The 26403-nt window shown below is 52.5% G+C and overlaps 5 protein-coding genes across 5 annotated transcripts; 3 read left to right on the top strand and 2 right to left on the bottom strand.

Annotated features, from left to right (window-relative positions):
• Positions 1-17600: 17600 nt before the first annotated feature.
• On the bottom strand, positions 17601-18145 carry IUM83_02799 (Shikimate O-hydroxycinnamoyltransferase; the record flags this gene model as incomplete). The annotated part of the gene is made up of 2 exons (XM_067926749.1): positions 17601-17663; positions 17726-18145. 2 exons carry the CDS (start codon positions 18143-18145, stop codon positions 17601-17603), a joined length of 483 nt encoding a protein of 160 aa, XP_067784172.1.
• Positions 18146-19528: 1383 nt separating this feature from the next.
• IUM83_02798 (elicitin-like protein SOL13H) lies at positions 19529-20164 on the top strand (the record flags this gene model as incomplete). Its single annotated transcript, XM_067926748.1, has 1 exon — positions 19529-20164. One exon carries the CDS (start codon positions 19529-19531, stop codon positions 20162-20164), a length of 636 nt encoding a protein of 211 aa, XP_067784103.1.
• Positions 20165-20669: 505 nt separating this feature from the next.
• Positions 20670-21293, bottom strand: IUM83_02797 (elicitin; the record flags this gene model as incomplete). Its single annotated transcript, XM_067926747.1, has 1 exon — positions 20670-21293. One exon carries the CDS (start codon positions 21291-21293, stop codon positions 20670-20672), a length of 624 nt encoding a protein of 207 aa, XP_067784173.1.
• Positions 21294-21655: 362 nt separating this feature from the next.
• Positions 21656-22228, top strand: IUM83_02796 (TIMELESS-interacting protein; the record flags this gene model as incomplete). The annotated part of the gene is made up of 2 exons (XM_067926746.1): positions 21656-21862; positions 21929-22228. 2 exons carry the CDS (start codon positions 21656-21658, stop codon positions 22226-22228), a joined length of 507 nt encoding a protein of 168 aa, XP_067784208.1.
• Positions 22229-25088: 2860 nt separating this feature from the next.
• On the top strand, positions 25089-25782 carry IUM83_02795 (uncharacterized protein; the record flags this gene model as incomplete). Its single annotated transcript, XM_067926745.1, has 4 exons — positions 25089-25184; positions 25326-25433; positions 25491-25562; positions 25624-25782. The coding sequence occupies 4 exons, from the start codon at positions 25089-25091 to the stop codon at positions 25780-25782; spliced, it is 435 nt and encodes a 144-aa protein (XP_067784287.1).
• Between the last annotated feature and the right edge of the window lie 621 nt (positions 25783-26403).

Genomic DNA, 26403 nt, shown 5'->3' with positions numbered 1-26403 from the left:
GTGTTTACGACAGAGATGCTGCTAACCATCACTCCTGAAGATGTTAGCCGATGGATGAATTTTCGTGCGTTTGGTGAGCCATACTCTGGCGAGGACGCTAAGCCAGTGTTTGCCAGATCTTCCACTCTCGCATTCGCCAAAAAAGCTATCTCGTGCTTTATGCCTCGTGTTGCTGTTACCTGGGACCTGATTCGAAAAGAAGGCAATCCGACGCGCTCGGAGCTGGTGAATAAGGTGATCAAAACGGTGAAACGCTTCGAGGTTCGCCGAGAAGGAGTGCAGTCCGCCGCCCCATCGAATACGAAGAGTTCATTAACCTCCTCGAGGTTGTGCGCTCTAATCATGACAAAGGCAGCATCAAGTACGTCATTAGCAGTGTTCTCACTTTGCAATGGCACATGATTACAAGAATCGACGACATGATGCAGCTAAAGTTCGACAGCTTCACTCCTAACATACAGCACCCTCACACATTACTCTGTTAACTACGCTGGTCAAAGAATATTTCCGAGGAGCGTGACGCCCCGGAGCAGATTTTGCTGGGTAGCTTAGACCCACGAGTGTGTGTCCTGTTGAATTTGGCTGTTCACCTTGAAATGGCGCGTCTCCCTACGTGTTTGGGAACGCGGTGGACGGAGATCGTGTTGTCCGACGCTTTCTGCAAGAGATATTTAACGGTGATAAATTTCACAAGCTAAAGCACGGCAACCTGGGGACTCACAGCTTGCGTAAAGGGGCAGCGACTTACGGGACAAGAAGTGGTTTGATCAGAGATTTTATAAATCGTCGTGGGAGATGGCGTGCCCAGAAGAGTGTCGTCGACGTTTATATTGATAACACGCAGCCTTATCCGGACGCCGCAACGGCCAGCGTGTTAACAGGTCCACTGGGCCCGTGCTTTTACGTTATCGAAGATGGCATGAGATTTGTCACCGATAACTTGCTCGTCAACCGAATCGGCAGCGTCATCAAGCAGAAAATGGGAGAAGGCGTAGCACACGAACTGAGTATAGTCTTGTTGTGGGCGTCGCTGGTGCCCGACGGCTCGTTTGACTATCCATTAGTCCCTACGGCGCTAAAACAACGCGTGATTACAGCGTATCGGGATGCTGGCGGAAACCCTACGGTAAATCCCGTCAAACGGGTCCCCATTCAGGTCGTGGGGGAGGGTGCACAACTCCAGCTTATTGAGCTCACAGAAGACGGCCCATATTCTGATAGCAGCACACCTATAGAACACAGCAACTTTCCCACCAGGATGAGCGCAGACAATACTCGAACGGAGTTCACAGCATTACACTCACAGTTATTTGGAGTGCAGCGCCAGCTCTCAAACACCATGAATGAGGTCCTTCGGCTGAGAACAGAAATGCAGCAGGAGCACCGAAGAATGATGGCTCTGATGCGACGCATCGCATTGCAGCCTGTTGTCCGAACGCTGGCAGAGGGCAGTGAGGTTTCTGACGTTGCTGCTGGTGTTGGTGCAGTTCGCAGAGTCGTGCGGCTGGCCAAGAGGCCGCGAAATTTGTTCCAGTTGTGGCACGAGTGTGAGTTCGGCTTGAATGGAACCAAACCTGCAAAAGAATTCACACGAGCAGAGAGAGGAGCAATTAAGTTCGCTTATTCGCGACGGAAAGCTTTCTGGGATAGTGTGGCGTACCTCGTTCGAGCGGGACTCACGAGCGACGTCGCTACCGACAGGAGCTACGCAGCGTACGGACGCCAGCGGCCAGTGACAGCGATCCTAACATGTAGTGGGTCTAACTTGACTCACTACTTTAGCTTACACGTTGCGCTACGTGTATGAGGAAGCGTAAGTACGTAGTAATTACTTAGGTTAATTATATTTGAATACACAAATATAATATAAATCAGATAGGACTCAAATAGCTAGTTTAAGGTAAAATGAGAACTGTATTGTTTGTGAATTGATCTTCCTCCTAAATCTGCTAAAACTGTTTATCATCTATGAAAGGGATTGACAGCGGCTGGCTGTCAGAGCCTCGCTAATATGCATGACTCTGATTGGTAGAAAGATGCTGCTTTCTACCAATAGGATCTTTGGGTATGTGTGGACCACTCACTGTGGTGGTCCACTTCAATGTATCCATCGGTGTGTCTTACACCAATGTGAGGAAGTATCCAAAACGTTTAACAGATAACCTATCTGTTAAATTCACAAGTGGCTTGCAGCCACTTGTACGTGTAACCCCGTTACACCATCCCCCCCTTAAGGTTAGACGCGCAGGGTCCCCGCACGTCGATCTTTTGGAATTGACCATTCGTCAATTCTCCGCGTTTGGAGAAGAAACCCGCGCTCATTCAACGATGAGCGCGCCTCAGAAGAAGTCCACAAAGTCGGTGGGGAGTCATCTCTCCATCGACGACTACTTCGAACGCCAGAAGGCGAAGTACGGCGACATCGTCGACTTCGACGACGACGATGAAGATTTGGAGGGCGAGGAGGACTCGCCCTCAAAGCGTAAAGACTCAGTGTCGAGCGAATCGCTCGACCCTCACGCCAAGAACGTTCGCCCGCGCGAAGGGGACGAATCGGACGCTTCGAGTTCGAAGCGTTCGCGGACTGAGAGTGATACCCCACTCGCTTCCGCTGGGGCTCTCAGTTCTCCGCGCGCTGCTGCTGCAGCGCGTGATGTCAAAGCTCAAGACTCTCCGCGCGCTGCACCTGCAGCGCGCGATCCGTGGATGCCGTCCGCGTCTGAGATTGCGGACCGATATGGGAACTCGGTACCTCCGAATGAGGTGCCGCTGTATGTATGCAGCGCCATCAAAGATGACGCTGTGGCTGCCGAGCTGCACTTTGATGTGGGAACGTATCAAAAGCGCGATTACTACATCGGACTCTTCCATGAGCTCCGATGGCTTCAAAGCAAGAAGACATCTTCTCGCAGCAAAGTGCCCGAATGGCAGGCACTTTGTCAAAGTTGGAATGTTTTTGTTGAGAACTTCAACAAGAAGCCGAGTTCTTACCGTGATCGGATTAAGCAAGCGCGTGATCGCTTCGAGACGTACTCGAAGCGTGGAAAGTTGGAGCAACTCCACGTTGCTGCGGAGGAGGCTAATGTGCCGTGCGCTGTGCCTGAGGGCTTTCAGTGCGCGAAATGCTTCCCAGGCGCGGTCCGCTTGAGCGACCGCGACTTGAACCGGTACACGTCGTTCCGTGTGCCCGAAAGTCTCACAGAGCTCCGTGCTAAGTTCTTAGCACGTGAGGGTTCGGGCGCTAGCGATGATCGCAGCGCTCGTGTTACTTCCGCTGCACCAGCGCGTACTGCTCCTCGTACGCCCTCACCTTTCCGGAACGTCCTCCAGCAAGACGTTCCGCGGCTCTCATGTATCTTGATGGGGAGGAAATCCTCTCCAACGAATACGAGAACAAGCCCCTTGAGGGTTCGTTTTCGGGATACTATGGTCACCAATCCGCTCAATAATCCAGCGGGTTGAGCCGCGTGCGTCACGGACCGGCGGTGGCGGGGGTGGGAACACGCCCCGGGTATGATCAGCCCCGGGCTGATCAGTATGCGCCTCTCCACGACCGGGTGACCGCCGTGGAGCGTATGCAGGGCGCTGAATTCGCCGCCCTGAAGCAGGGGCTGGCGAACCAGAAGGCCCAAGTCGCGGCGGTCTCGCAGACCGCCTCGAATATCCAGGTGGAGTTGGGGACCCAGCTGAAGGGGTTGCTCCATCACGTCCGCGCGCTGGAGGAGAGGCTGCTCGTCGCCGAGGTCAAGTCCTCCGCTTCTGCCTCGGCTCCTGCCGAGGCTTCGGGTCAGCCGAGCTAGATGGCTCGTGCTGCAGGTATGGCTTCAGCCGTCCGACGTAAAAGGTCGGATGGAGGCGCATGCTAGGCGGTATGTCTTGCCGTGCCAACACAGTGAACGGCCCGATGAAGCGCGGAGCAAGTTTGCTTGCTCCGAAGTCCGAACCTGCATGTTTAGGCAGGTTTTCAGTAGCTAACAAAACCAATGAACTAACTTTGAATTCATTTGTGTTGCCTCTGCCCACATTGTCTGCGTTCAGCTTCTGTTGATCAACAGAAGCTGCTATTGCATCTTGGACAAACCGAATTACGGGTTGTCTTTTGGTGACGAAGTTTATTGCATCCGAGCTGAAGTCATTCGGCTCGCTCTCCGCTAGAAGCCCTGCCTCTGCGTGGTTCTTCGCGGTGTCTGCGCCCTGCGCAGACCCGTGGTCGTTGGCCATGTTGTAGGGGGAGTCTGCGCCCTCCACAGACTCATGTGGTTTGTTCATTGTTGCAGCTGACACTGTGCAAGTGTCAGCGGTTTTCTGCGGCTGCTGTATTGCAGTCGTAGATCCTCCCCCACTTAAAGTGGGAGCCATCACTCCGAGTAAACTCGGTAGATGTGGATGCCGCATGGCATTCACATAAAACGGTGTATGTCCGGTCGAGGCATGCACCGAGTTGTTGATAGCGAATTCCGCCATCGACAAACACTCGCTCCAGTATTGGAACGAGTGAGCGTAGCTCTTCAACATATCGACGAGCACGCGATTCACGCGCTCGGTTTGACCGTCCGTCTGCGGATGGTCCGCAGTCGACATTGAAAGCTGGCTCCCAAAAAGTGTAAACACTTCTTGCCACAGGTTCGCTGTGAAGCGTGGGTCTCGGTCCGACACGATGTCGGTCGGCATACCATGGTGTTTGAACACCATGTTGATGAAAAGCCGGGCCGTCGGCTTCGCGGTCACCTCTGCCGGCACCGCAGCAAGATGTACCATCTTGCTGAAGTGGTCGACGAAGACCACAACACCGGTATTCCCTCCGCTGTCCGGGGGAAGACCAAAGATGAAGTCCAAAGATATGGACTTCCAACACTCCGACGGAGTCGGTAGTGATTGTAACGGATCCTGCGCGAATGGCGCAAGCTTTACGCGTTGGCATACCTAGCAAGCACGGATGTACTTGCGCACCCACTTATACTGGTGGTGCCAGTAGAAGTCACGCGTGAGAAGGACGTAAGTCTTCTCACGTCCGAGATGTCCCGCAGTCGGGGCATCATGATATTCGTACATGATCCTGAGTCGCAGGTCATGGTCATTCGGCACGACAACGCGATCCTCGTTGTCGTCGACTGCATTGTAAAGCAGTAATCCGTTGTGCACTCGAAAGCGGTGTGCACGCGCACGAAGGTGCTTGGGCAGCTTCTGACGAGACTTGTCAGAAGGCGCTGTGCCATAGGCCAGCAAGAATTTCGTGTCCGCGTCGTGCGCGTACGCGGCCTTCACATCATCCAACAGAGATGATGTGGGTTTGCTCGATCGCATGGCGTCAATGGCATTGACGTCAACAGCTTCTGCATAGTCCGGCCGACGTGATAACGCGTCGGCCACCACATTCAATCTTCCGGGTTTGTATTCGACCCGGAAGTTATACTCCGCAAAGAATGAGAGCCATCTCGCCATTCTTTGTGATATGTGCGGTGATTTCACTGCAGTGCGCAGTGATGCATGGTCGGTGTAGACCACAAACGGTCTACTTCAAAGCAAATACACTCGGAACTTTGCGAGTGCGTATTTCATGGCAAGGAGTTCCTTGTCATGCACCGGATAGTTGCGCTCAGCTGGCTTCAGCTGACGCGATTGGTAGTAGACGACACGATCACGGCCCTCGTGATCGTGTTGAATCAACGCGCATCCGATCGCGAAGTCGGATGTGTCACATACGACGTGAAATGGGCGATCTTGGTCAGCCACTGCCAAGATCGGCGCCTCGGTCAAGCCCTGCTTGACTGCATCGAATGCCTTTTGGCAACGGTTGTCCACTTCCACACAGCTTCTTTTTTAGGAAGTTGTGACAGCGGGCGGATCTTGCCCGCATAATCCTCCACGTACTTGCACAAGTACGTGGCCAAGCCAAGGAACTGCCTCCGTTCCTTGACACTTGAAGGCGTTGGCCATTCGTTAATCACTCTGACCTTTTCTGGGTCAGGGCGAACACCATTCGTTCCTACGAGACACCCGAGGACGGGTATCTCGCTCGCCCCGAAGATACACTTCTTCAGGTTCGCGTAGAGCTTCCGGAGATGCACCCTGTGCATCTCTACGTCGGTCTTCCCGTCCACAGCCCGGCTGTGGATGAACACATCGTCGAAGTAGCTCGGTGCGGAGTCGCGCACCGAGTGCAACAAGTGCGTCACGCACCTGTTGAAGGTCGCAGGGCGTTCTTAAACCCGTGTAGCATCACTAGCCATTCCCAGAGCACGCCGCTTGGTGTGCTCACTGCCGTGAGAGGGATATGGCTCTTACGCATTAGGATCTGATAGAATCCGTCTCGCAAGTCGAGAGCAGTGTAAACGGTGCTCCAAGCCATCGAATCGATGATAACATCTTTTCGCGGTATCGGCGTCTGCGCCGGTACCGTCGCATCGTTCAGCTTGTTATACGCATGAACGATGCACCATCCGCCATGTGGCTTTTTGCCACAGAACGTCGGAGCACTGTGCGGGGACTTTGATTCCCGCACTTGTCCTGCTTTACGACGACTTTCAAAGAAGTCGTCGATCGCTTTCACTTGCTCTCGCGGCAGTGGCCACTGCCGCGTGACACAGTACTTCGTGCCCGGTACGAGATCAATCTCGTGCTGAATGCCCTTATCCTGCGGAAGCTCCGCAGGAATCTCTTCCAGGAGTACGTCTTTGTACTCCCTCAACAATTCGTAATAGGGACTCGACTTCAGCGAGTCCCAACCTTGTTCCTCGAAGCGCTCTCGCTTCGTCTTCGCACTGAGAGTGTCTTCACTCTCAGTGGTACTTCCCATGAAGAGCTGCCTCAGCTCTTCGTTTTCGCTCTCCGTTCTTTCGCTGTCCGAACGAACGCAGACTTGCTCGATGCGTCCATCGTGCAAGTCGCGCGTGAAGCGCTTCCAGCTCATGGCTGGAAGCGAAGTCAACTCCGACGCCGTCGTCGGAGGACTAGCGAGTTCCATTTCACGATACTGGGATCCAGTATCGGTGCGCGTCAAGATGCTTAGCGTCTCGACATCCGGCGTCACCGCCTCAGTCTGCTCAGCAGACTGTTCTTGTTGCGTCTCGGTCCCGGACCGAGACTTGCGCAGCGTTCTTCGCATGCGCCGTCTTCTTGTTGTACGGAGCCCGGCTCCGCACAGTTGTTCTTCTGGTCCAGGCCCGGCCGTGGACAGTTGTTCGCCGACGGACCCTGTCCGCGGGCGCGCGGTATCAAGCCCGGCTTGACCGCATGTCCTTCGTGCAGCCTGGCTGCACGGTAATGTGTCTCTTCGCCGGCAGACCCTGTCTGCGGGCGCGCGATATCAAGCCCGGCTTGATCGCATGGCGCTTCGTCGTACAGCCCGGCTGCACGACAGCATGCAAATTGCGTCAGTGTGGGACGTTTGCAACCGTCCGCACTGTTTGCAGCGTCAACTCCCGGAGTTGACACGCCTTCGTCACCTTGACGCCATTCAGTTGACACGCCTTCGTCACCTCGACGCCATTCATTGGCGGAGCCCCTCATGACCGAGGGTGCGTCGGCTCCCGGAGCCGACGCGTCGTTGTCGACCTGACCTCTTCGGGTCAGGGACTGTCCCTTACACGCTTGAACGTGGGTATTGGTTCCTGGAACCAGTATATCTTTTTCTTCTGACGCCGGCAGCATTGCCGACGTTGGTCTCACTTGTGCGCGCCCTCGCGCACTTCCTGGGCACTCTGGGACAGCAGTATTAAGCGCTGTCCCGACTGGTGAGCCGCGCGCACCTGCTGGTGCGTGCGCTGCGGTAACAGGGCCATCGCTCTCTGTTCCGCTGTCGCGGCCGAAGCGCACGAGCGTGCGCTTCTTCCAGTCTATCACCGGATCATGCCGTGCAAGCCACGGCATGCCCATTACCACGTCGAACTTATCGTCCAGGTCCAGGACGATAAAGCGTTCGACAAACACTCGTTGTTTGTACGAGAAGCGCACGTTCACGACGCGCTTCTCGGTCTTCACGATGGCACCTGTTGCCAGTCGTACCTCCAGAAGACTTCGAGGTACATTTACCTCCTCGAAGTCAAGACTCGGCAGGCTCCGTAGTCGAACAAAGTTGTTCGACGCGCTTGAATCCACCAGAGCTCGAATAGAGTCACTCGCTCTCTTCGAGTAAACCTTCAAGATGACTAGGTTCGGCCTGTCATCTTGCTTCTTGCAGCGAGAGCTAGTCTCACTGGGGGCTGCAGTCCTCAGTATCGTGTGCCCGATGCGGCACGCGTGACTGCATTACCAGTAGGGCGCCCCGCGCCTACTGGATGTTCGCGTTTTTGTTGGTCCGCGGCGATGCCTAGCATCGCCACGACGGCCACCTCCAGGGGGCATGGGAGCTGTACACTCCCGTGCAAAGTGACCGATCCTTCCGCAACGGAAGCATCGCACGTTACCTCCCTGCTGCTGGTAACCAGCAGTTGTTGCATTCGAGAGGTCCATTGGCTCCGGACCTCCCGTCCTCGCTACCGCGTGTGGTTGCGGCCTCGGCACGTTCACATGGAGTTTAGCCTGCCGCAGGCTAAACGCTTCTTGCATGGCAAGAGTAATCGCAGCTTCGAGAGTACTCGGGTACTCTCGGAAGAGATAGGTCTTCACGGGCCCATCTCTAAGTGAACGTGACGACCTTGGTCGCCTCGTCAATTGGATTAGTCACGATATTTGATACCAAATATCGTGCGCGCTGCGCGTAAGCAAGGACGTCATGCTTACCCTGCTGAAGGTCGAGGAACTCCGCCCTCGACCGGAACTCGTTTTGCGGGGGCTCAAACGCTTGTTTGAGCTCCTCTTTGAACGCTTCGTACGTGCTGAAGCACGTAGGATCGGAGAGTCGGCGCCCATACGCCCAACTCCTTGCGCGTCCGCCAAGGCAGAACATGGCGAACGCGACCTTCGACAGCGGGTCGACGATGCGTCGAGCCGCTATGGCTGTGTCGAGCTCGACAAGCCACCGGAGGATAGGCCCGCCCTCTCTTCCCACGTAATTGCTTACGCTCAATTTCAATGATTGAGCACGCGGTGTCGTCCCTGACAACGCCGTCACTGAGGAAGCAGCATCACGCTGCTCCTTCATGATGAATCCCAGAGCAACACCATGTTGCTCCGTCGGCGATAGCGTACGCAGCATCGTAGCTATCGCCGCTTCTCCAACGACTGTCAACAGTCGTTGGAGGGCTTCCCGCTCTGTGTCGGACAGGTGGGGGCAGTCGGCGCGTGCAACATGCGTTGCAGGCGTATTGGAGCTCTCCATGGGCACCTCCGTGCTCATGGGGTTCTCGGCTCCGCATTCGAACTCCTCGTACGAACGTCAAGTAGTCGGTCGTTGGACGGACTACAAAGTGCTACCAGGTGTAGTGGGTCTAACTTGACTCACTACTTTAGCTTACACGTTGCGCTACGTGTATGAGGAAGCGTAAGTACTGAGTAATTACTTGAGTTATATATGTGAATACACAAATATAATTTAAATCAGATAAGACTCCAAGTGACTTAGATTAGGTAAAATGAGAACTGCATTGTTTGTAAAATTGATCTTCCTCCTAAATCTGCTAAAAAATTATCATCTATGAAAGGGGTTGACAGCGGCTGGCTGTCAGAGCCCCGCCAATATGCACGTCTGCTTTCTACTAATAGGATCTTTGGGTAGGTGTGGACCACTCATTGTGGTGGCCCACTTCAATGTATCCATTGGTGTGACTTACACCAAAGTGAGGAAGTATCTAAAACGTTTAACAGATATCTTATCTGTTAAAATTCACAAGTGGCTTGAAGCCACTTGCGCGTGTAACCCCGTTACACCGGAGGACCGGGAGTCTACACACCTGAACTTACATGAAGCGGCCGAGGCCTGATGGAGGCTGGGCGTTTTCACAGTTTTCCGAATCATATGGAAATGGAGAATTGATCATTTTGCTAACGTAACTTTGCTGACGGCAACAAGGTACAAGGCCATTCTAAGAGCCCGGCTTCCGGACGCGTATTACACCGTTGAAGCTGCATATCGAGCGGCGGGACGATCACGAGCTCACAAAAGGGAGATCCACTCAGTCGTGGGCGCACTAAATGGGCGGTGGGAGCCAGCACTGACACGACTAGATAGCAATTCGTTGCTGTATGTATTGCTTTTTGACGGTGGTTTCCGGGGGAATCCTGGGCCTGGGGGTAGTGGAACAGTCATCGTGAAGGTGGACAGCACCTCCTCCGCAGGCGGCGTCATCTGGACAGCTAGCAAGTCGTACGCTGCACCAACCACTACGAACAATCAAGCGGAATACAAGGACCTGCTTCAAGGGCTGCTTCATGCTCTGAAAACTCCTAATTTGAGGCCAATCCACGTCGTTGGGGATAGCCAACTCATCATACGGCAACAATTGCACCGTACCCCACCGAAGGCGGCACATTTACGCACATTGTATCAACGATGCCGCATGCTGGCTGATAAATGTGGCGTCCGATCGTGGACCCACCATTTGCGAGCCTTCAACAAAACAGCTGATGCTTTGGCGAATATGGCGATGGACACGAGCCGCAGCAGGCAGACCACGCTTGAGGCTGGTGGAAAACCGAATGCGCTCTGGCCATCAGATTTGAGCCACTTTAATAACGACCTTCAACACTGGACGAATGGAGCTGTACAAACAGAAGGATCAAATTACAGAGCGGATTAGTCTCCCACAAGGGACTACACCCACGAAGGGTGACAGCTTGCAGACGACGCAAACGAGCGGAGGCAGGAACTTTGTATTAGAAGTCGTTAGAGTACCTAAGTGACTACAATACAAATAAAATTAAAAAAAATAAAAAAATAACCAGCATGACCTTGCTCCTTAACAAAAAGGTATATATTAATAAATAAAGTATTCATAACAATAGTGTAACTTGTTAAATGTAATGTATTGTTGTTAGTAGTTTTTTTAGATGCTACTGTGGTTTTTTTAACCACTATTTAAGCAACCACAGCAGCACCTTAAAACCCTAACAGGTATAGTCGTTGGGACGCGTCAAGAAAAATGATCCCCATACACAGCAGTTCTCCAGCTTTCAGGAGAATAAAGCGTATCGCTGCTAGAGACACGTGTTTAATCGTTACCAGCAGAGACTCTTCCACGATTAAGAGGCCCAAACCATGTGGATATCCTAGGATACGCTCAGCGTATTACGCTGGCGGCAGGAGCGCACAAATGGATGGGACAACTGCTTGCGATTTCTCGAGTATTGTACAGCACTTGAAAACGAACATCGCGAATCCCATTCCGCAATTTGCTCGGCAAACCACAGACTCTCCAAAACGCACTAACGAACGGCAATGCGTCTAGTCTACTTCCTCGCCGTTATCGTTGCCGCCACTCTTCACGCCAGCGGGGCCACGCTTGCCACCACCAAGGACTCCAACCACGGCGTGATCGCCAACGTGGCGTCAGCAGACATCGTTCACGCACTCGATACCACTCAAGAGAGAGGCGGCCGAATGTTGCGCGACGCGACTGCGAAAAACGAAGTCGAGGAAGAACGAGCTTTGTTTGATATCCTGAAGTACCTTAAGACGTCGGTTGGAAAGCGTCTTCCTTGGACACACTCCCACAAGATTTACAAGCGTTTTAAGGACGCGGAAAAGGCGCGGAAGCAATTGGCGCGACAGCAGTCGAACATGCGATATGCGATGGGCCAGTAAGCTGCTTAGAGAGCGAGTGGGAAGCATTCGTAGTTCGACACACATCCGCTGGTATTGTTACGACATCATGACAGAGTGCAGATATACATGTATCAAGCGAATATCATTGTCCAGCTAATACGTAGCCTTCAAACTGAGAGAATCTGTTATTTTTCTTGTTTACCCAACGTACCTACTACAGTACTGGAGATCGTAGCACAGTACTACATGTAGACACCCGCGACCCAAGACAAGATGGAACTCATATGCGACAAGGGGACGCTACTGGTCGATGGATCACGAAGCCGAAGCTGTGTATCACCGCGTCCATGGGTGACGGAGATAGCTAAACGATGGAGATTGCTGATGTTGTCATTGTTTTCGTGGGGGATTCTACGCAAAAGGAGCGAATTGGTGAGTTGGTTTAGAGCCTCCAAATGCTCCACGACGAATACGAGCTAATAGCAGCAATCAACGGGTCCCACCAGAGATCATCCTCGTTTAACACCGAGTGCCGTCGTGACTAGCGAGGTGCCTCATTCAAGAGAGGGGGGGGGGGGGTCAGAGAACCTCTATTTCTGTTTTTAACTATAGTCCTGAATTTTCTGTAGGCGGAGCCTATTGCGTTGCCGGTAGCCATCATGGGCTAGAATCGCGATTGCAACGTTGACGTACATGTTTCTTGAGCCTTGAAGGCTGTCTTGGTACTCATGCTTGGAGCTTGAAGCCCAATTTTCTTGGTGGTGCTTGGACAGTAGAAGTCGGTCACCATTGTTTCGTTGCGGTCAATTCAATCCTTGTACTCCTCTTCCAAGTGTCCGGGGGTTAGTAAATACGTACCTTTAATATGGCTAGTGCGGTTGCTATGAGCTAACTAACACACGCTGCGCGGGGACAAGGGGCAGAGCGCCCGGAGGCCGGAACCGATCGCCCCGGTCGGAAATTACCCGGTCTAGAACCGAGTCTTGCCTGGTCCTGCCGCATTCAAGAGAGAGAAGACCTTTCACTGTAAGAAAACAGCTATTCACAGTATGGGGACATGCGGGGGACATGCTAGGCCTGCAGGTGCGAAGTTTGCCCGCACAGAACCTTGAGCCTCTTCATAGCAGCACACTTGAGAAGCATCAGTATATCCAGCCCCCCCCCCCCCCCTTCTCCTTTGGTAGCTTCGGCTATGGCCACCATACCGTCCAAGAAGGGAACCTTCGCAATTCCAGCGTAGCACGGACGTGTCTCGTTGAACTCGGCGTCGTACAGCACCATATTCGGCCACGACGTGAACATCAGATCTGGCCCGAGAATATACTTGGTGCTCACTACAACGCGTGACAGGCGCCAATGAACTCGATGGAGTCCCATAAGAACTCACTATCCAGCTCCAGTATCGATGCACAAACTCGACAAGCGAGTTTGATCAGAGTAGCGGGGTTGATATCAGCGCCATCACTTCCAGTTTCTGGTTGCAGTTCCTCCATGGTGTAGGCGGATGAGACACTGAAGCCGCAGTTTCCAGCGTAGTTCATGGGTAAAGGTGGATCTAGACGCCGCCGAGCATTCACACACGTTGTAATCCGAACGTCTTGGCCGCTCGTGAAATCAACACGACGAAGAGAGCCGTGATGATATCAATTGTACTGACGAATGATGGATCTGCTGCAGATTGCTTCCCTCCAGTATTTGCGAGTGCTTTGAGCTTGGACATGATTTTCCGGGAGACGTGGAAGGCGTGTTGGTAGACTAGAGATCAAGATGGGATCTCCACTTGGCAGAGGCACAATCTCTCCTGCTGGGTGTGGTTGGTGAGATCCTCGCCCCGTTCCGGAGAGTAAGTGCCGGTCGTGGTTGATGACGACTCTATCTTGTTTGGCCACACCGCTGTAGCGTTGCCCCCACGCTCTTATGAACGTGATAAGCCTTCGCCGTCCATCAGAGCGTGGTGCAGCGTGACTCCGATGGACGCTCCACCGTTTGCTAGAGGAGTGCATCGAATTGCGATCGTCTCTTTCTTCTCCAGTTTTGAAGGCATGAAACTCCACTCAAAAGATGTACTACATCGTCCGAGGTCAATGAATTCTTCGCTTTCCAATACTTTATAAAAGTGGCAACCATTATACATGTGCCGTGTACATGTGGAATGTTATGCAACTTTGTCGTACAGTTATGTACTTTACATGTGTCACATGGACAATACAAGCCTTCTTCGACGTTCGAGGTGAGAATCTATTACCGCATCGCCTCTGTCCTAAGCGAAGTTTTGTCCTAAGCGAATTTTGTTTTAGCCAATGAAAACAATGTCGTGCATTGTTGTTGTACATGTACATGGTAAATAACCCAGCATGACCTTGCTCCTTAACAAAAAGGTATATATTAATAAATAAAGTATTCATAACAATAGTGTAACTTGTTAAATGTAATGTATTGTTGTTAGTAGTTTTTTAGATGCTACTGTGGTTTTTTAACCACTATTTAAGCAACCACAGCAGCACCTTAAAACCCTAACAGGTATAGTCGTTGGGACGCGTCAAGAAAAATGATCCCCATACACAGCAGTTCTCCGGCTTTCAGGAGAATAAAGCGTATCGCTGCTAGAGACACGTGTTTAATCGTTACCAGCAGAGACTCTTCCACGATTAAGAGGCCCAAACCATGTGGATATCCTAGGATACGCTCAGCGTATTACGCTGGCGGCAGGAGCGCACAAATGGATGGGACAACTGCTTGCGATTTCTCGAGTATTGTACAGCACTTGAAAACGAACATCGCGAATCCCATTCCGCAATTTGCTCGGCAAACCACAGACTCTCCAAAACGCACTAACGAACGGCAATGCGTCTAGTCTACTTCCTCGCCGTTATCGTTGCCGCCACTCTTCACGCCAGCGGGGCCACGCTTGCCACCACCAAGGACTCCAACCACGGCGTGATCGCCAACGTGGCGTCAGCAGACATCGTTCACGCACTCGATACCACTCAAGAGAGAGGCGGCCGAATGTTGCGCGACGCGACTGCGAAAAACGAAGTCGAGGAAGAACGAGCTTTGTTTGATATCCTGAAGTACCTTAAGACGTCGGTTGGAAAGCGTCTTCCTTGGACACACTCCCACAAGATTTACAAGCGTTTTAAGGACGCGGAAAAGGCGCGGAAGCAATTGGCGCGACAGCAGTCGAACATGCGATATGCGATGGGCCAGTAAGCTGCTTAGAGAGCGAGTGGGAAGCATTCGTAGTTCGACACACATCCGCTGGTATTGTTACGACATCATGACAGAGTGCAGATATACATGTATCAAGCGAATATCATTGTCCAGCTAATACGTAGCCTTCAAACTGAGAGAATCTGTTATTTTTCTTGTTTACCCAACGTACCTACTACAGTACTGGAGATCGTAGCACAGTACTACATGTAGACACCCGCGACCCAAGACAAGATGGAACTCATATGCGACAAGGGGACGCTACTGGTCGATGGATCACGAAGCCGAAGCTGTGTATCACCGCGTCCATGGGTGACGGAGATAGCTAAACGATGGAGATTGCTGATGTTGTCAATGCCGAAGCTTGCAATGTCCCACCAGAGATCATCCTCGTTTAACACCGAGTTCCGTCGTGACTAGCGAGGTGCCTCATTCAAGAGAGGGGGGGGGGGGGGGGGGTCAGAGAACCTCTATTTCTGTTTTTAACTATAGTCCTGAATTTTCTGTAGGCGGAGCCTATTGCGTTGCCGGTAGCCATCATGGGCTAGAATCGCGATTGCAACGTTGACGTACATGTTTCTTGAGCCTTGAAGGCTGTCTTGGTACTCATGCTTGGAGCTTGAAGCCCAATTTTCTTGGTGGTGCTTGGACAGTAGAAGTCGGTCACCATTGTTTCGTTGCGGTCAATTCAATCCTTGTACTCCTCTTCCAAGTGTCCGGGGGTTAGTAAATACGTACCTTTAATATGGCTAGTGCGGTTGCTATGAGCTAACTAACACACGCTGCGCGGGGACAAGGGGCAGAGCGCCCGGAGGCCGGAACCGATCGCCCCGGTCGGAAATTACCCGGTCTAGAACCGAGTCTTGCCTGGTCCTGCCGCATTCAAGAGAGAGAAGACCTTTCACTGTAAGAAAACAGCTATTCACAGTATGGGGACATGCGGGGGACATGCTAGGCCTGCAGGTGCGAAGTTTGCCCGCACAGAACCTTGAGCCTCTTCATAGCAGCACACTTGAGAAGCATCAGTATATCCAGCCCCCCCCCCCCCCCTTCTCCTTTGGTAGCTTCGGCTATGGCCACCATACCGTCCAAGAAGGGAACCTTCGCAATTCCAGCGTAGCACGGACGTGTCTCGTTGAACTCGGCGTCGTACAGCACCATATTCGGCCACGACGTGAACATCAGATCTGGCCCGAGAATATACTTGGTGCTCACTACAACGCGTGACAGGCGCCAATGAACTCGATGGAGTCCCATAAGAACTCACTATCCAGCTCCAGTATCGATGCACAAACTCGACAAGCGAGTTTGATCAGAGTAGCGGGGTTGATATCAGCGCCATCACTTCCAGTTTCTGGTTGCAGTTCCTCCATGGTGTAGGCGGATGAGACACTGAAGCCGCAGTTTCCAGCGTAGTTCATGGGTAAAGGTGGATCTAGACGCCGCCGAGCATTCACACACGTTGTAATCCGAACGTCTTGGCCGCTCGTGAAATCAACACGACGAAGAGAGCCGTGATGATATCAATTGTACTGACGAATGATGGATCTGCTGCAGATTGCTTCCCTCCAGTATTTGCGAGTGCTTTGAGCTTGGACATGATTTTCCGGGAGACGTGGAAGGCGTGTTGGTAGACTAGAGATCAAGATGGGATCTCCACTTGGCAGAGGCACAATCTCTCCTGCTGGGTGTGGTTGGTGAGATCCTCGCCCCGTTCCGGAGAGTAAGTGCCGGTCGTGGTTGATGACGACTCTATCTTGTTTGGCCACACCGCTGTAGCGTTGCCCCCACGCTCTTATGAACGTGATAAGCCTTCGCCGTCCATCAGAGCGTGGTGCAGCGTGACTCCGATGGACGCTCCACCGTTTGCTAGAGGAGTGCATCGAATTGCGATCGTCTCTTTCTTCTCCAGTTTTGAAGGCATGAAACTCCACTCAAAAGATGTACTACATCGTCCGAGGTCAATGAATTCTTCGCTTTCCAATACTTTATAAAAGTGGCAACCATTATACATGTGCCGTGTACATGTGGAATGTTATGCAACTTTGTCGTACAGTTATGTACTTTACATGTGTCACATGGACAATACAAGCCTTCTTCGACGTTCGAGGTGAGAATCTATTACCGCATCGCCTCTGTCCTAAGCGAAGTTTTGTCCTAAGCGAATTTTTGTTTTAGCCAATGAAAACAATGTCGTGCATTGTTGTTGTACATGTACATGGTAAATAACCCAGCATGACCTTGCTCCTTAACAAAAAGGTATATATTAATAAATAAAGTATTCATAACAATAGTGTAACTTGTTAAATGTAATGTATTGTTGTTAGTAGTTTTTTTAGATGCTACTGTGGTTTTTTTAACCACTATTTAAGCAACCACAGCAGCACCTTAAAACCCTAACAGGTATAGTCGTTGGGACGCGTCAAGAAAAATGATCCCCATACACAGCAGTTCTCCAGCTTTCAGGAGAATAAAGCGTATCGCTGCTAGAGACACGTGTTTAATCGTTACCAGCAGAGACTCTTCCACGATTAAGAGGCCCAAACCATGTGGATATCCTAGGATACGCTCAGCGTATTACGCTGGCGGCAGGAGCGCACAAATGGATGGGACAACTGCTTGCGATTTCTCGAGTATTGTACAGCACTTGAAAACGAACATCGCGAATCCCATTCCGCAATTTGCTCGGCAAACCACAGACTCGCCTTTGGCGTCAGCATCGACATCAGCTTCACCTCCAGCCTCAGCGTCAACCACTCGAAATTCCGGGTGCTGCATGGCCGACGGAGCTCCCGATCCGCGTAGCAGCGGCCTGTCATGACACCCCACCAGCCGATCCTCCATCCTCACCCCGCTGTAGTGCTGCCCCCACACCGTCATGAACGTGAACATGCCCTCGCCGTCCACCAGCGTGTGACTGGCGTCCACCCCGACCACCAGCCCCCCGTCGGACAGCAGCGTCCCCTTGACGCAGATGAGCTCCGACTTGCCTCGAGTCGTAGGCATCAGGTCCCACGACAGCTCCTGCATCGCCAGCTCCGTGGTCATGGGATTCTCGTGGTTCGTCTCGAATCGGATGGCCGACGCCCCTTTCTGTCGCGACTCCGCTGATTGCTTCACGTTGCCAAGCCCCGTATTGGGGTCGACGTACAGCTCCCCGATGAAGATCGGGTAGTCCTCGTCCACACCGGAGACGAACGCGGACCGCAACTTGTCGAGGTCGAAGGGACATTCTAAAGACGGTGGGAACATGTAGAGGATCACGAAGCCGAAGCTGTGCATAACTGCGTCCATGGGCGACAGCGGCAGTAAAACGTCGGAGGTTGAGGGCGTAGTCATTCTTTTGGTGGAAAATTGTGTGTCCCAAGGGGCGAATTGGGAAGTGAATCTACACAGTAAAGTTGTGACGGTCTCCGATAAGTGTGCCACCGCTGGAAACGTTGCGCTCCTGTTCCTTGTGGCCGCATATGTCATCGACACAAGTAGGGCACGAGTTGTGTGGAACAAGGTGCGATATTGAGCTCTGTTCCTTTTGCTTCCTATTAGGCTGCTCTGGACTGGGCGTGCGCGTCTGCAGTACTGCTAACTGGTAGTAATGTTTGATACAAGAATTCATTTGTATCGTAGTCGCCATGTCGCTGCCGCACGAACCAGGCGAGGAAACTGGAGCTCATGACGTCGGTCACCACTTGCACCGTCATCTGGCACGTCGTCCATGAATGTGAACTGTGCTGTGTAGCTGCACCCGTCGGCCACATACTTTTGATACTGCACCGAGAAGGAACCACGAGTGGAGTACCAGTAGCAGCATCCAGCACCCCAACGCTTGCTTGGCTGCTCGCTCGCTCTTCAGCGTCAGTGCTACTATCCCATTTGCACCACAGTAAGACAGCAACGCAGACCACGTCACCGCTTTTGCACCGGAGATGTCCCCCCACTGGCCAAACAGCGGGGGGTGTCCACGCTGAACAACCGCCAAGCACAGCGCTACCAGAATGAAATGCACCGATAAAACAGCGAACAGCCCGTACGCGAACCTGGTGGCCACCAGCTTTTCCCACGACGACATCGCCCAAAATTGCTTCTCGATCATAAGATGATTCCTGTGTCCTGTTAAAGTGAAAATGGCAAGAAAGGTAGTGGACTGAATTGGCCAGAATTGAAACTCTGGGACGCGGCAACAGGTTAATTGCGTCCATACCACATTTGGCACATCAAATGCAAGAAGCCCCCACAGCCCACTGCTGAACGCTCGTTGTTGCAAGCAACAATTCATCGACGCGAGCATTAAATCTTCTCGGGGGTCCGTCTTGGTATCACAGAGTTAAGGCTCTCGATTTTTCACGTCGTGTTTCACTTCAACGATACTCAGACATGCCGCACAGACGCCAAGTTCAACGGCACACGTCCACACTACGCTGGATTTGTCAAGGGTACGTTGCTGAAGTTGCCATAAGGGTTGGCGCGTCTCGAGCGTGCAATGGTTGGAAACTCTCGAAGCGTTGTGCGGGCAAGTCGCGCACCTCCACTAGGGTGCTCCTCGAACTGGTACTTGAAGAAGTTAGCGCGTTATAGGTACACCTTCGAACAGCGAAAGAATCCCTTCCAGGAAAGAACCGGCAGCTAGGCCACAACGCAATTCCCGCGCCCCCGCCGGCATCTAGAGCTTAGTGCAGAATGTGGATGATCCCGTGGTTGGTCGTTGTTGTTGCTATTGGATCCGTTCTCCCCGGTAGCGACACCTGCTCCGTGTTCCAGATCCACACGACAATCCAAGCAATTGATGGTGTGCTGTCGAGCACTGACTGCGCAGACTACGCGAACAATGGCTCGTCGCTAAGAGTGCCTTGTGCTGCAGCAAGCTGCGTTGGACTTGTGGACGATTTGGTGTCGAAGCTGCCAAACTGCACGCTGGGTGCCAGTGCCAACGGCGGCACCAGTAGAAAGGAGAAGGTGGAGTTGCAAAACGCACTGGGCGAATGCAGTGCCGACTCGAGCTCCTCGATAAGCGTGAAGGCTGTAGCCACGTCGGTAAATGGGGCTACGACATCGGCCACTTCTGGGTCAGCAAATGAATGTACGAGTGCGGAAGCGAGTACTACCGCTCAACTGTATTTGAATGCAGCCGAGTCGTCGGCTTGCGGTCAGTACTCTTCGATGGACGAATCGAGCTCGGTGGTTTACATTAATGCACCTTGCTCCGCCACCGAGTGTGTGTCGGTCATGGAGACGCTGGTGGGCCAGCTTCCGGACTGCTACTCAGACGGAGTGAATCTGAAAGTGGACGTCGCTCGTTTCATGCGCGGGGGTTGATTCTTCGTCTTCGATTTCATTCAGATCTGCGTATGAGTGTTCGAACGCCGAAGTCTCTAGCTTGACGCGCCTGACCAATTCAATTGTGACCAGCGCAGCGCGCAGCTCATACGTGATGATCACGTCGATGGAATGGTACATCTCTGTGCCGTGCAGTGCGACTGCATGCCTCAGCATTCTGGCAGATGTAGTCAGCCAGATGCCAGACTGCGACTTTCGAGGCGTGAATTACAAGGGTGAATTGGCCCTACAGCAAAATTCGTGCTTGGATGGCAGCGGTAGCACAGGCGGGGATAGCTCGAGAAACAGTTTAAGAACTGAAGAGCCAGGGACCTCACGAAGAACGAGTGCGTCTCACTCGTCGAAGCACTACGTGGCCAGTTTGTCGTTGTTGTTGTTTGCAGTTGTTGTAGCAGCTACAGAATAATGAACAAACCCGAGGCTCGAACATGGAAAGATGGTTTCGTTACGCAGTTATCGACATGGACTCTCCACATCTGTGGAATTAAAATGTAGCAGTAAAAATGAACGCCGTCACACCAAGCACAGCACTGGAGATCGCCATTCCGATTGCCGGTGCTGCCGAAGACCCCTTTGCTGTGGCAGGAGGGACCGTGTTGGCGGTGACCTTGTCGCTTGAGGTTGAGCTAGCCGTCGTGCCGGTCGAGGGCGACGTTGTCCTCAGTAGCGAAGTGGAGGACGAGGACGCTGTCGTGAGCGCAGAACTCGATGGTGAATTTGTTGCAAGTGTTGACGACGAGTCCGTAGCTAACGCCGAACTGCTCGACGTGTCCGTGAAGACCCCGGACATGTCGGTCTTCCCGTTGGTGCAGTAGTCGACAGCCGACTGCAGCCCTTGTCTCAGATTGACGCCGCCGGTGGAGCAGTCCGGGAACTTGCTGAGCATCTCGGACATGAACTTCAGACAGTCCGAGTTGGAGCAGTAGTCCGAGGTCGTGACGTCCGTGGTCGACGTGACGTCCGGGCACGCGGCAATGCCCTTCGACGAGGCCGAGGTGTAGATGTCGCCGATGGTGGTCAGCTGAGCCGTTGTGCACTCGTCCGCGCCGACAAGCAGTGTGTCCATGGTTGCAGCAGCCACGAACACAAACAGAGTAGAAATCTTCATGGCGACGATGGATTGAAGGAGGTTTGACTTGTGGAATCCAATTGGAAAGTGGCGATCAAAGCAGGAAGGGTGGAGGCAACGAGTCTCGTTCGTTACGAGATAGGCACGCCTCCGTGAACCTGGGTTGACGCTCGACATCCACGCGAACAGTGAAATGGCAACGGCAACAACTGAACCTGTAATCAAGCAAGCTAGACACGTCTCTGAACTCTATCTTCGGTGGTAATGGGTACACTCATCACTTCAACCAGGAATTAAAGGTGGCTACATTTTTATGGCAACACACCAATTCTACGTGCGTCACACGAACCCTGTCAAATTCGTTATTTTGGCGCCGAAAAGCTGCCATTACAACTTGGACCATGACGTCTCGTGGGTGGGAACGCGACGGCGAAGACTTGGCTCCGCGGGACAACAACACTGCGACCGCCGCGGAGATAAACGGCGCTGCAGGTAGCCTAGATGCAGGCGGCGACGTGGGTACAGCGGCGGCCGCCAGTGTACCCACGAAGCGACGGCGCAACCTGCTGCGCGAGTCGCACCTAGTGTCGGCCGAGGGGCTCAAGAAGGTATGATGGCTACACGACTAAGTACGAGTATCATGGCTACAGGAGCATGACCCTCATTGTCCCCAGGTGTACCGCACCTTCCCGTACCAGGTGAGCGCCGACGTGTCGGGCCGCGAGGCGCAGGCGCTGGCGTCGCTGGTCAAGATGTACAAGCAGTGGGCCTTCGACCTGTACCCGGGCCTGAACCTGGAGGACTTCGTGGAGCGCGCGGAGACGCTGGGCAAGAGCCATCAGGTGCAGGGGCTCATGGCCGACCTGCGCGACAAGGAGAAGCTCAAGAACCTGAGGAAGCGGCCGCGAGAAGACGAGGAGGAGGAGGAGAAGGACAAGAGCAGCGACAGCGACGGCGAAGAGGCCATGCTCTAAACCGATCAAAGCAGTATTTCTGTTGACTAATACAGTACATCGGCATATTATAGGTCGCCAGTTCAACTCCATTCAGCATGTTACGGAGCTTCGCAAGCAAGTGTCGTGCAAATGCGGCAGGTATTATGATAGTAATATACAGTAGATGCCTTGGTGGGTGTTCGAGGTACCCCATTACCTTATCTTAGATCTCATGGAGTCGACACGATTGCAGAAAAACACCTCACGCCAAGGTGAACTTGTTAAAATGACTGAATGCCACTATAATGCATGTAGCTGGTAGTACGTGCAAAGATGGCGACGGGGTTTTGTTTCCTCCAAAACTCGCATACGTGTACACAAAGACCGCATATCGTAGATAGCTATGCGTTGCACGTGAGTCCTTCTCCGTAAAATTTTGCGGCGGTCGTACGATAATGTACTTGCAAGTGGCGATCTGCAATTGATTTGTATGTGTACGATGTATTAATACATGTAGAGGCCATAAAGTACCCAACGAACGTATGATGAATCATCATTGATGATCCCAGGAGGTGGATGTAGATAGGAAGTGTCAGGAAATTTCTCCTGATCTTTTTGCGGTCGCAGCCGTGCCCGTATGAACTAACATCGTAAATTCGGCGAGAAGCGTACTATCGCTGTGATAATCGTGTTCACTGCACGCGAACGAGAAGTGTCGCGCTCATCCGTTGTAAAAAATATCTTATTTTAATTCAAGATCTACTCATTATTAACGGTAATGCAAGGGCTATACAGAGCTTTTCGCCCAAAACAAAAACAAATGTATTCGAGAATTGCCGCGGTTAACGGTTCAAACCATGTGGATTATCCCAGGATACGCTAGTTTACTTTCCTACAACCGCTGAACAAACCTCGTCGCCGCCACGAACCTCATTCTACAATTCGATCAACAGACCTCAGCCAGAATATCTCCCCGGAAACTCGATGTCGTCACCTCACCAACCAACCGACAGCAATGCGCTTCACCTACGTCCTCGCCGTCGTCGTTGTCGCTACTCTCCATGCTACTGGCACCGCGCTCTCCACCACTAAGGACTCCAACCACGCCGCGATCTCCAACGTGGTGCCGTTTCGTTCTCTCGAAGCTACCGAGGAGAGCAGCGGTCGAATGTTGCGCAAAGTGAAGAAAGATGCCGCTGATGACAAGATCGATGAAGAACGGGGCTACGAAGCCATTGGTAAGTGGCTTAAACAACAAAGGGCGTACCTGAAGGTGAGCGTGAAAAAACGTATACCCGGAACACACGAGTACAAGATTTACCGCGAGTACTTGCGGGGAAAAAGAAACGCGAAGTTGCAGGAGAGGCGCAACTCCAATATCCGCCATGGATTGGAGGGCTAGAAATCTACAAAAAGCGAGTCCGCTTTCGATTGATAGTTTGGCAACAATCCTCGTGAAGGCATGTGCTATTGTGGGCTAAACATTAGTCTGGCAGGGATGGAACAATACATATTGAAAATTGTATTGGCGCTGCCGGGCGCTTGACAATCAACTTTGCAATCTTTGCAATCTATTGAACAACCCCAACATACAATACACATCATCACTTCTATGCTGAACTATCAACATATCAAACAGGGTACACTTGGAGATGCTGCGATTGGTGTTCATGTTGTCACCCACAAGACAGACCAGGTCTACAGCGTCGAGACCAAACTCGTCGAGGATGGTGTCCAAGCACACAATGTGCTCGTCCGCTGTCTGGCTTTTGCGCTTCTGATACTGGGTGAAGCTCAGAAAACGAACTCCATCTACAATTGCAAGTCTGCAACGACCTATTCCGTGTATTTTACTGTATGTTGATTTTGAAATGAATATTGCAATCAATCGTTCACAATGTATTAATGATTGCAATAATTGTTTTTCCTTTGTAACACAATAAACCTTACTCTTTAAAAAATAATTGTTTTTCCAGCGCAGGCACTTGCAGTTACAATTATGTACCGAATTTGAGAATTCCTATATGGTATCCCAGGAACATTTACGTTGTCGAATTGCATTTGTGAGTTGTACAGGTACAATGCACAAGAACAGTCCTCTGATAAATGCAAATGCAACGATGCACGTGTACTCATGCTGTTACTGTAGGCTTCTTCCTCGTCGGTAGTCCGTGTATCGATATCGCGGTCAACCGATACGTTTGCAAGCACTATCACTCCCTTCGCTACGTAGAGTTGGTCCGGCGGACGAGATGTTCCTCAACCTCCGGCAGCAATGTAGCTCCCGCCCTCATTGCACGAGCATTAGGTGGGCGGTTGTCCCCGACTCACGTTGCTTTGCTATGAAGTCACGCTGCATGAACCACGAGTAAATCTGCCACTTTTTCGGAGGACCTCAGCATTCTGCTCGCTCTTTGCAAAATAACTGGCTGTTTTGGCTCGGTTCAGTTGCATTACATGCTGTCATTTAGGAGGTCTCGAGTGGTGAGGTGGACGCACCGCTGAACATGATTGGCTAGTGAGGGGTGTGCTTTAGGAGATATGACTGCTGTAGGAAATTCGGTTATGGCTTTTATCATTACCGGTGGTTAATCTTAACGCTGAAAACCTTAATTTCAGATAACAAGCCTTGTGCACTACCCACTGCAGGAACTGCAACGCTGTAGATGAAGGTGACGAAGGAGTTCAACGTGGAGTTGAGGACTTCCGACGAGTCGGAGGCTGATAGAAATGTTGTCGGGGTCTACAATCCACTCGCACTGGTACCAGTGATTGGAAAATGTATTATCGGTGGTTCACGTGGTCGAAGTAGCACTTGGGGACGTCGAACCCCAGTCTGCGGACCCGTTTACCACAGGGCGTGGAGCAGTCGGTGTTGGCGTGCACGTCGTACGCGGAGATGGAAGAGTCGGACCGGCAGCTTTCGTTCGTCGCCACGGCTAAGAAGAAGTTCACGGTGGCGCTGATCTCGTCGGTGGTGCAGTTCGGCGCCAAGGTGGCTAAAACCGGCGAACGACCCCAATAGGTTGTCAACGGAGTCGACGTAGACGCTGATGTTCGTAGCGTTGTCCAGCGTCTCGCAGTAGCTGAACTGCGTGGCGATGTCTTGCTTCTTGTTGGTGTTCTCTTCTGACAGCTCGTAGGTGCAATTCGGCTAAGTTTGGGCGAAGGATTGGACTTCGTCGAGTTGCACTGCGTGTTGATGCTGATGCTGTACGCCTCGACCGTCGTGGAGCTGGCACAGGTGCCGTTTGCTTCGTAGAAGGTGTTGAACGTAGTTTCGGCCTCTGCGCTGGTGCAGTTTGTCGACGAGGCCGTCGAGGCTGGCGTTGGCGCAGATGTCGAGCAATTACACGAGCTGATCTTTCTCGGAGTACGTTTCCGTCGTGCAGTTTGGGATGGGCTCGGTCAACTGCTAGACAATGGAAACGCAGGCAGTGGCGAAGCATGGCGGTATGATGGTGATCAACGGGTCGCTGACAGAAGCGTACTCCGAGCATTCGCTGGTGCTGGCTGCGGTTGTGTACGCGTCGGCGATGGTTTTGTCCTCCTCATCGGTGCAGGCTGTTGCGTCCGTCCTGCCTAAAATGTAGACAACGAGCATGAACGGCAGGAAGTGCAATAGATGCATGGCTGGGCGAATGGTGATCGCTGCTCGGTGGTGTCGCAAATGAAGGACTGTACAGGCTTGCGAGTGGGATCCGATTATCGTTTGGGTCGGCTCCTTCAAGGGGCACGCGACTGGCGAACTGTGCATTGGGAAAGCGAGCTTGCAGGCCTTCACCCCCAGCGAAAGGCTGTCCAGCGCGCTCAACTTGTTCAGCCTTGCTGCCGACCGGCCTACTCAAACTACACAATGCTGCTAAGAAGTATTAATGCAAATAGCGTCATCATGCTTTGACCTTGTTCATCATCTGCGGGGTGAAGTGAAACAAATGGTGCGTTGTGGGCGGTGGTGTTGGGGCCCCGCCTTTGGCGTCAGCATCGACATCAGCTTCACCTCCAGCCTCAGCGTCAACCACTCGAAATTCCGGGTGCTGCATGGTCCCGATCCGCGTAGCAGCGGCCTGTCATGACACATAGGTCTCATTGACGCTGACGTCGTCCCCAGAGTCATCGAAGCTGGAAAAGTTATGGTCGGCGTAGATGCTGACCCAGACCGGTGGCGGCGGGATCCACAGCTCGCACTGCGCGAGACTGTTGGCCATCTCTTC

This window comes from Phytophthora cinnamomi (genome assembly GCF_018691715.1).
Source record: "Phytophthora cinnamomi strain GKB4 chromosome Unknown Contig92, whole genome shotgun sequence".
NCBI classification, from domain to species: Eukaryota; Oomycota; class Peronosporomycetes; order Peronosporales; family Peronosporaceae; genus Phytophthora; species Phytophthora cinnamomi.
This window is presented reverse-complemented; position numbering and strand designations above follow the sequence as displayed.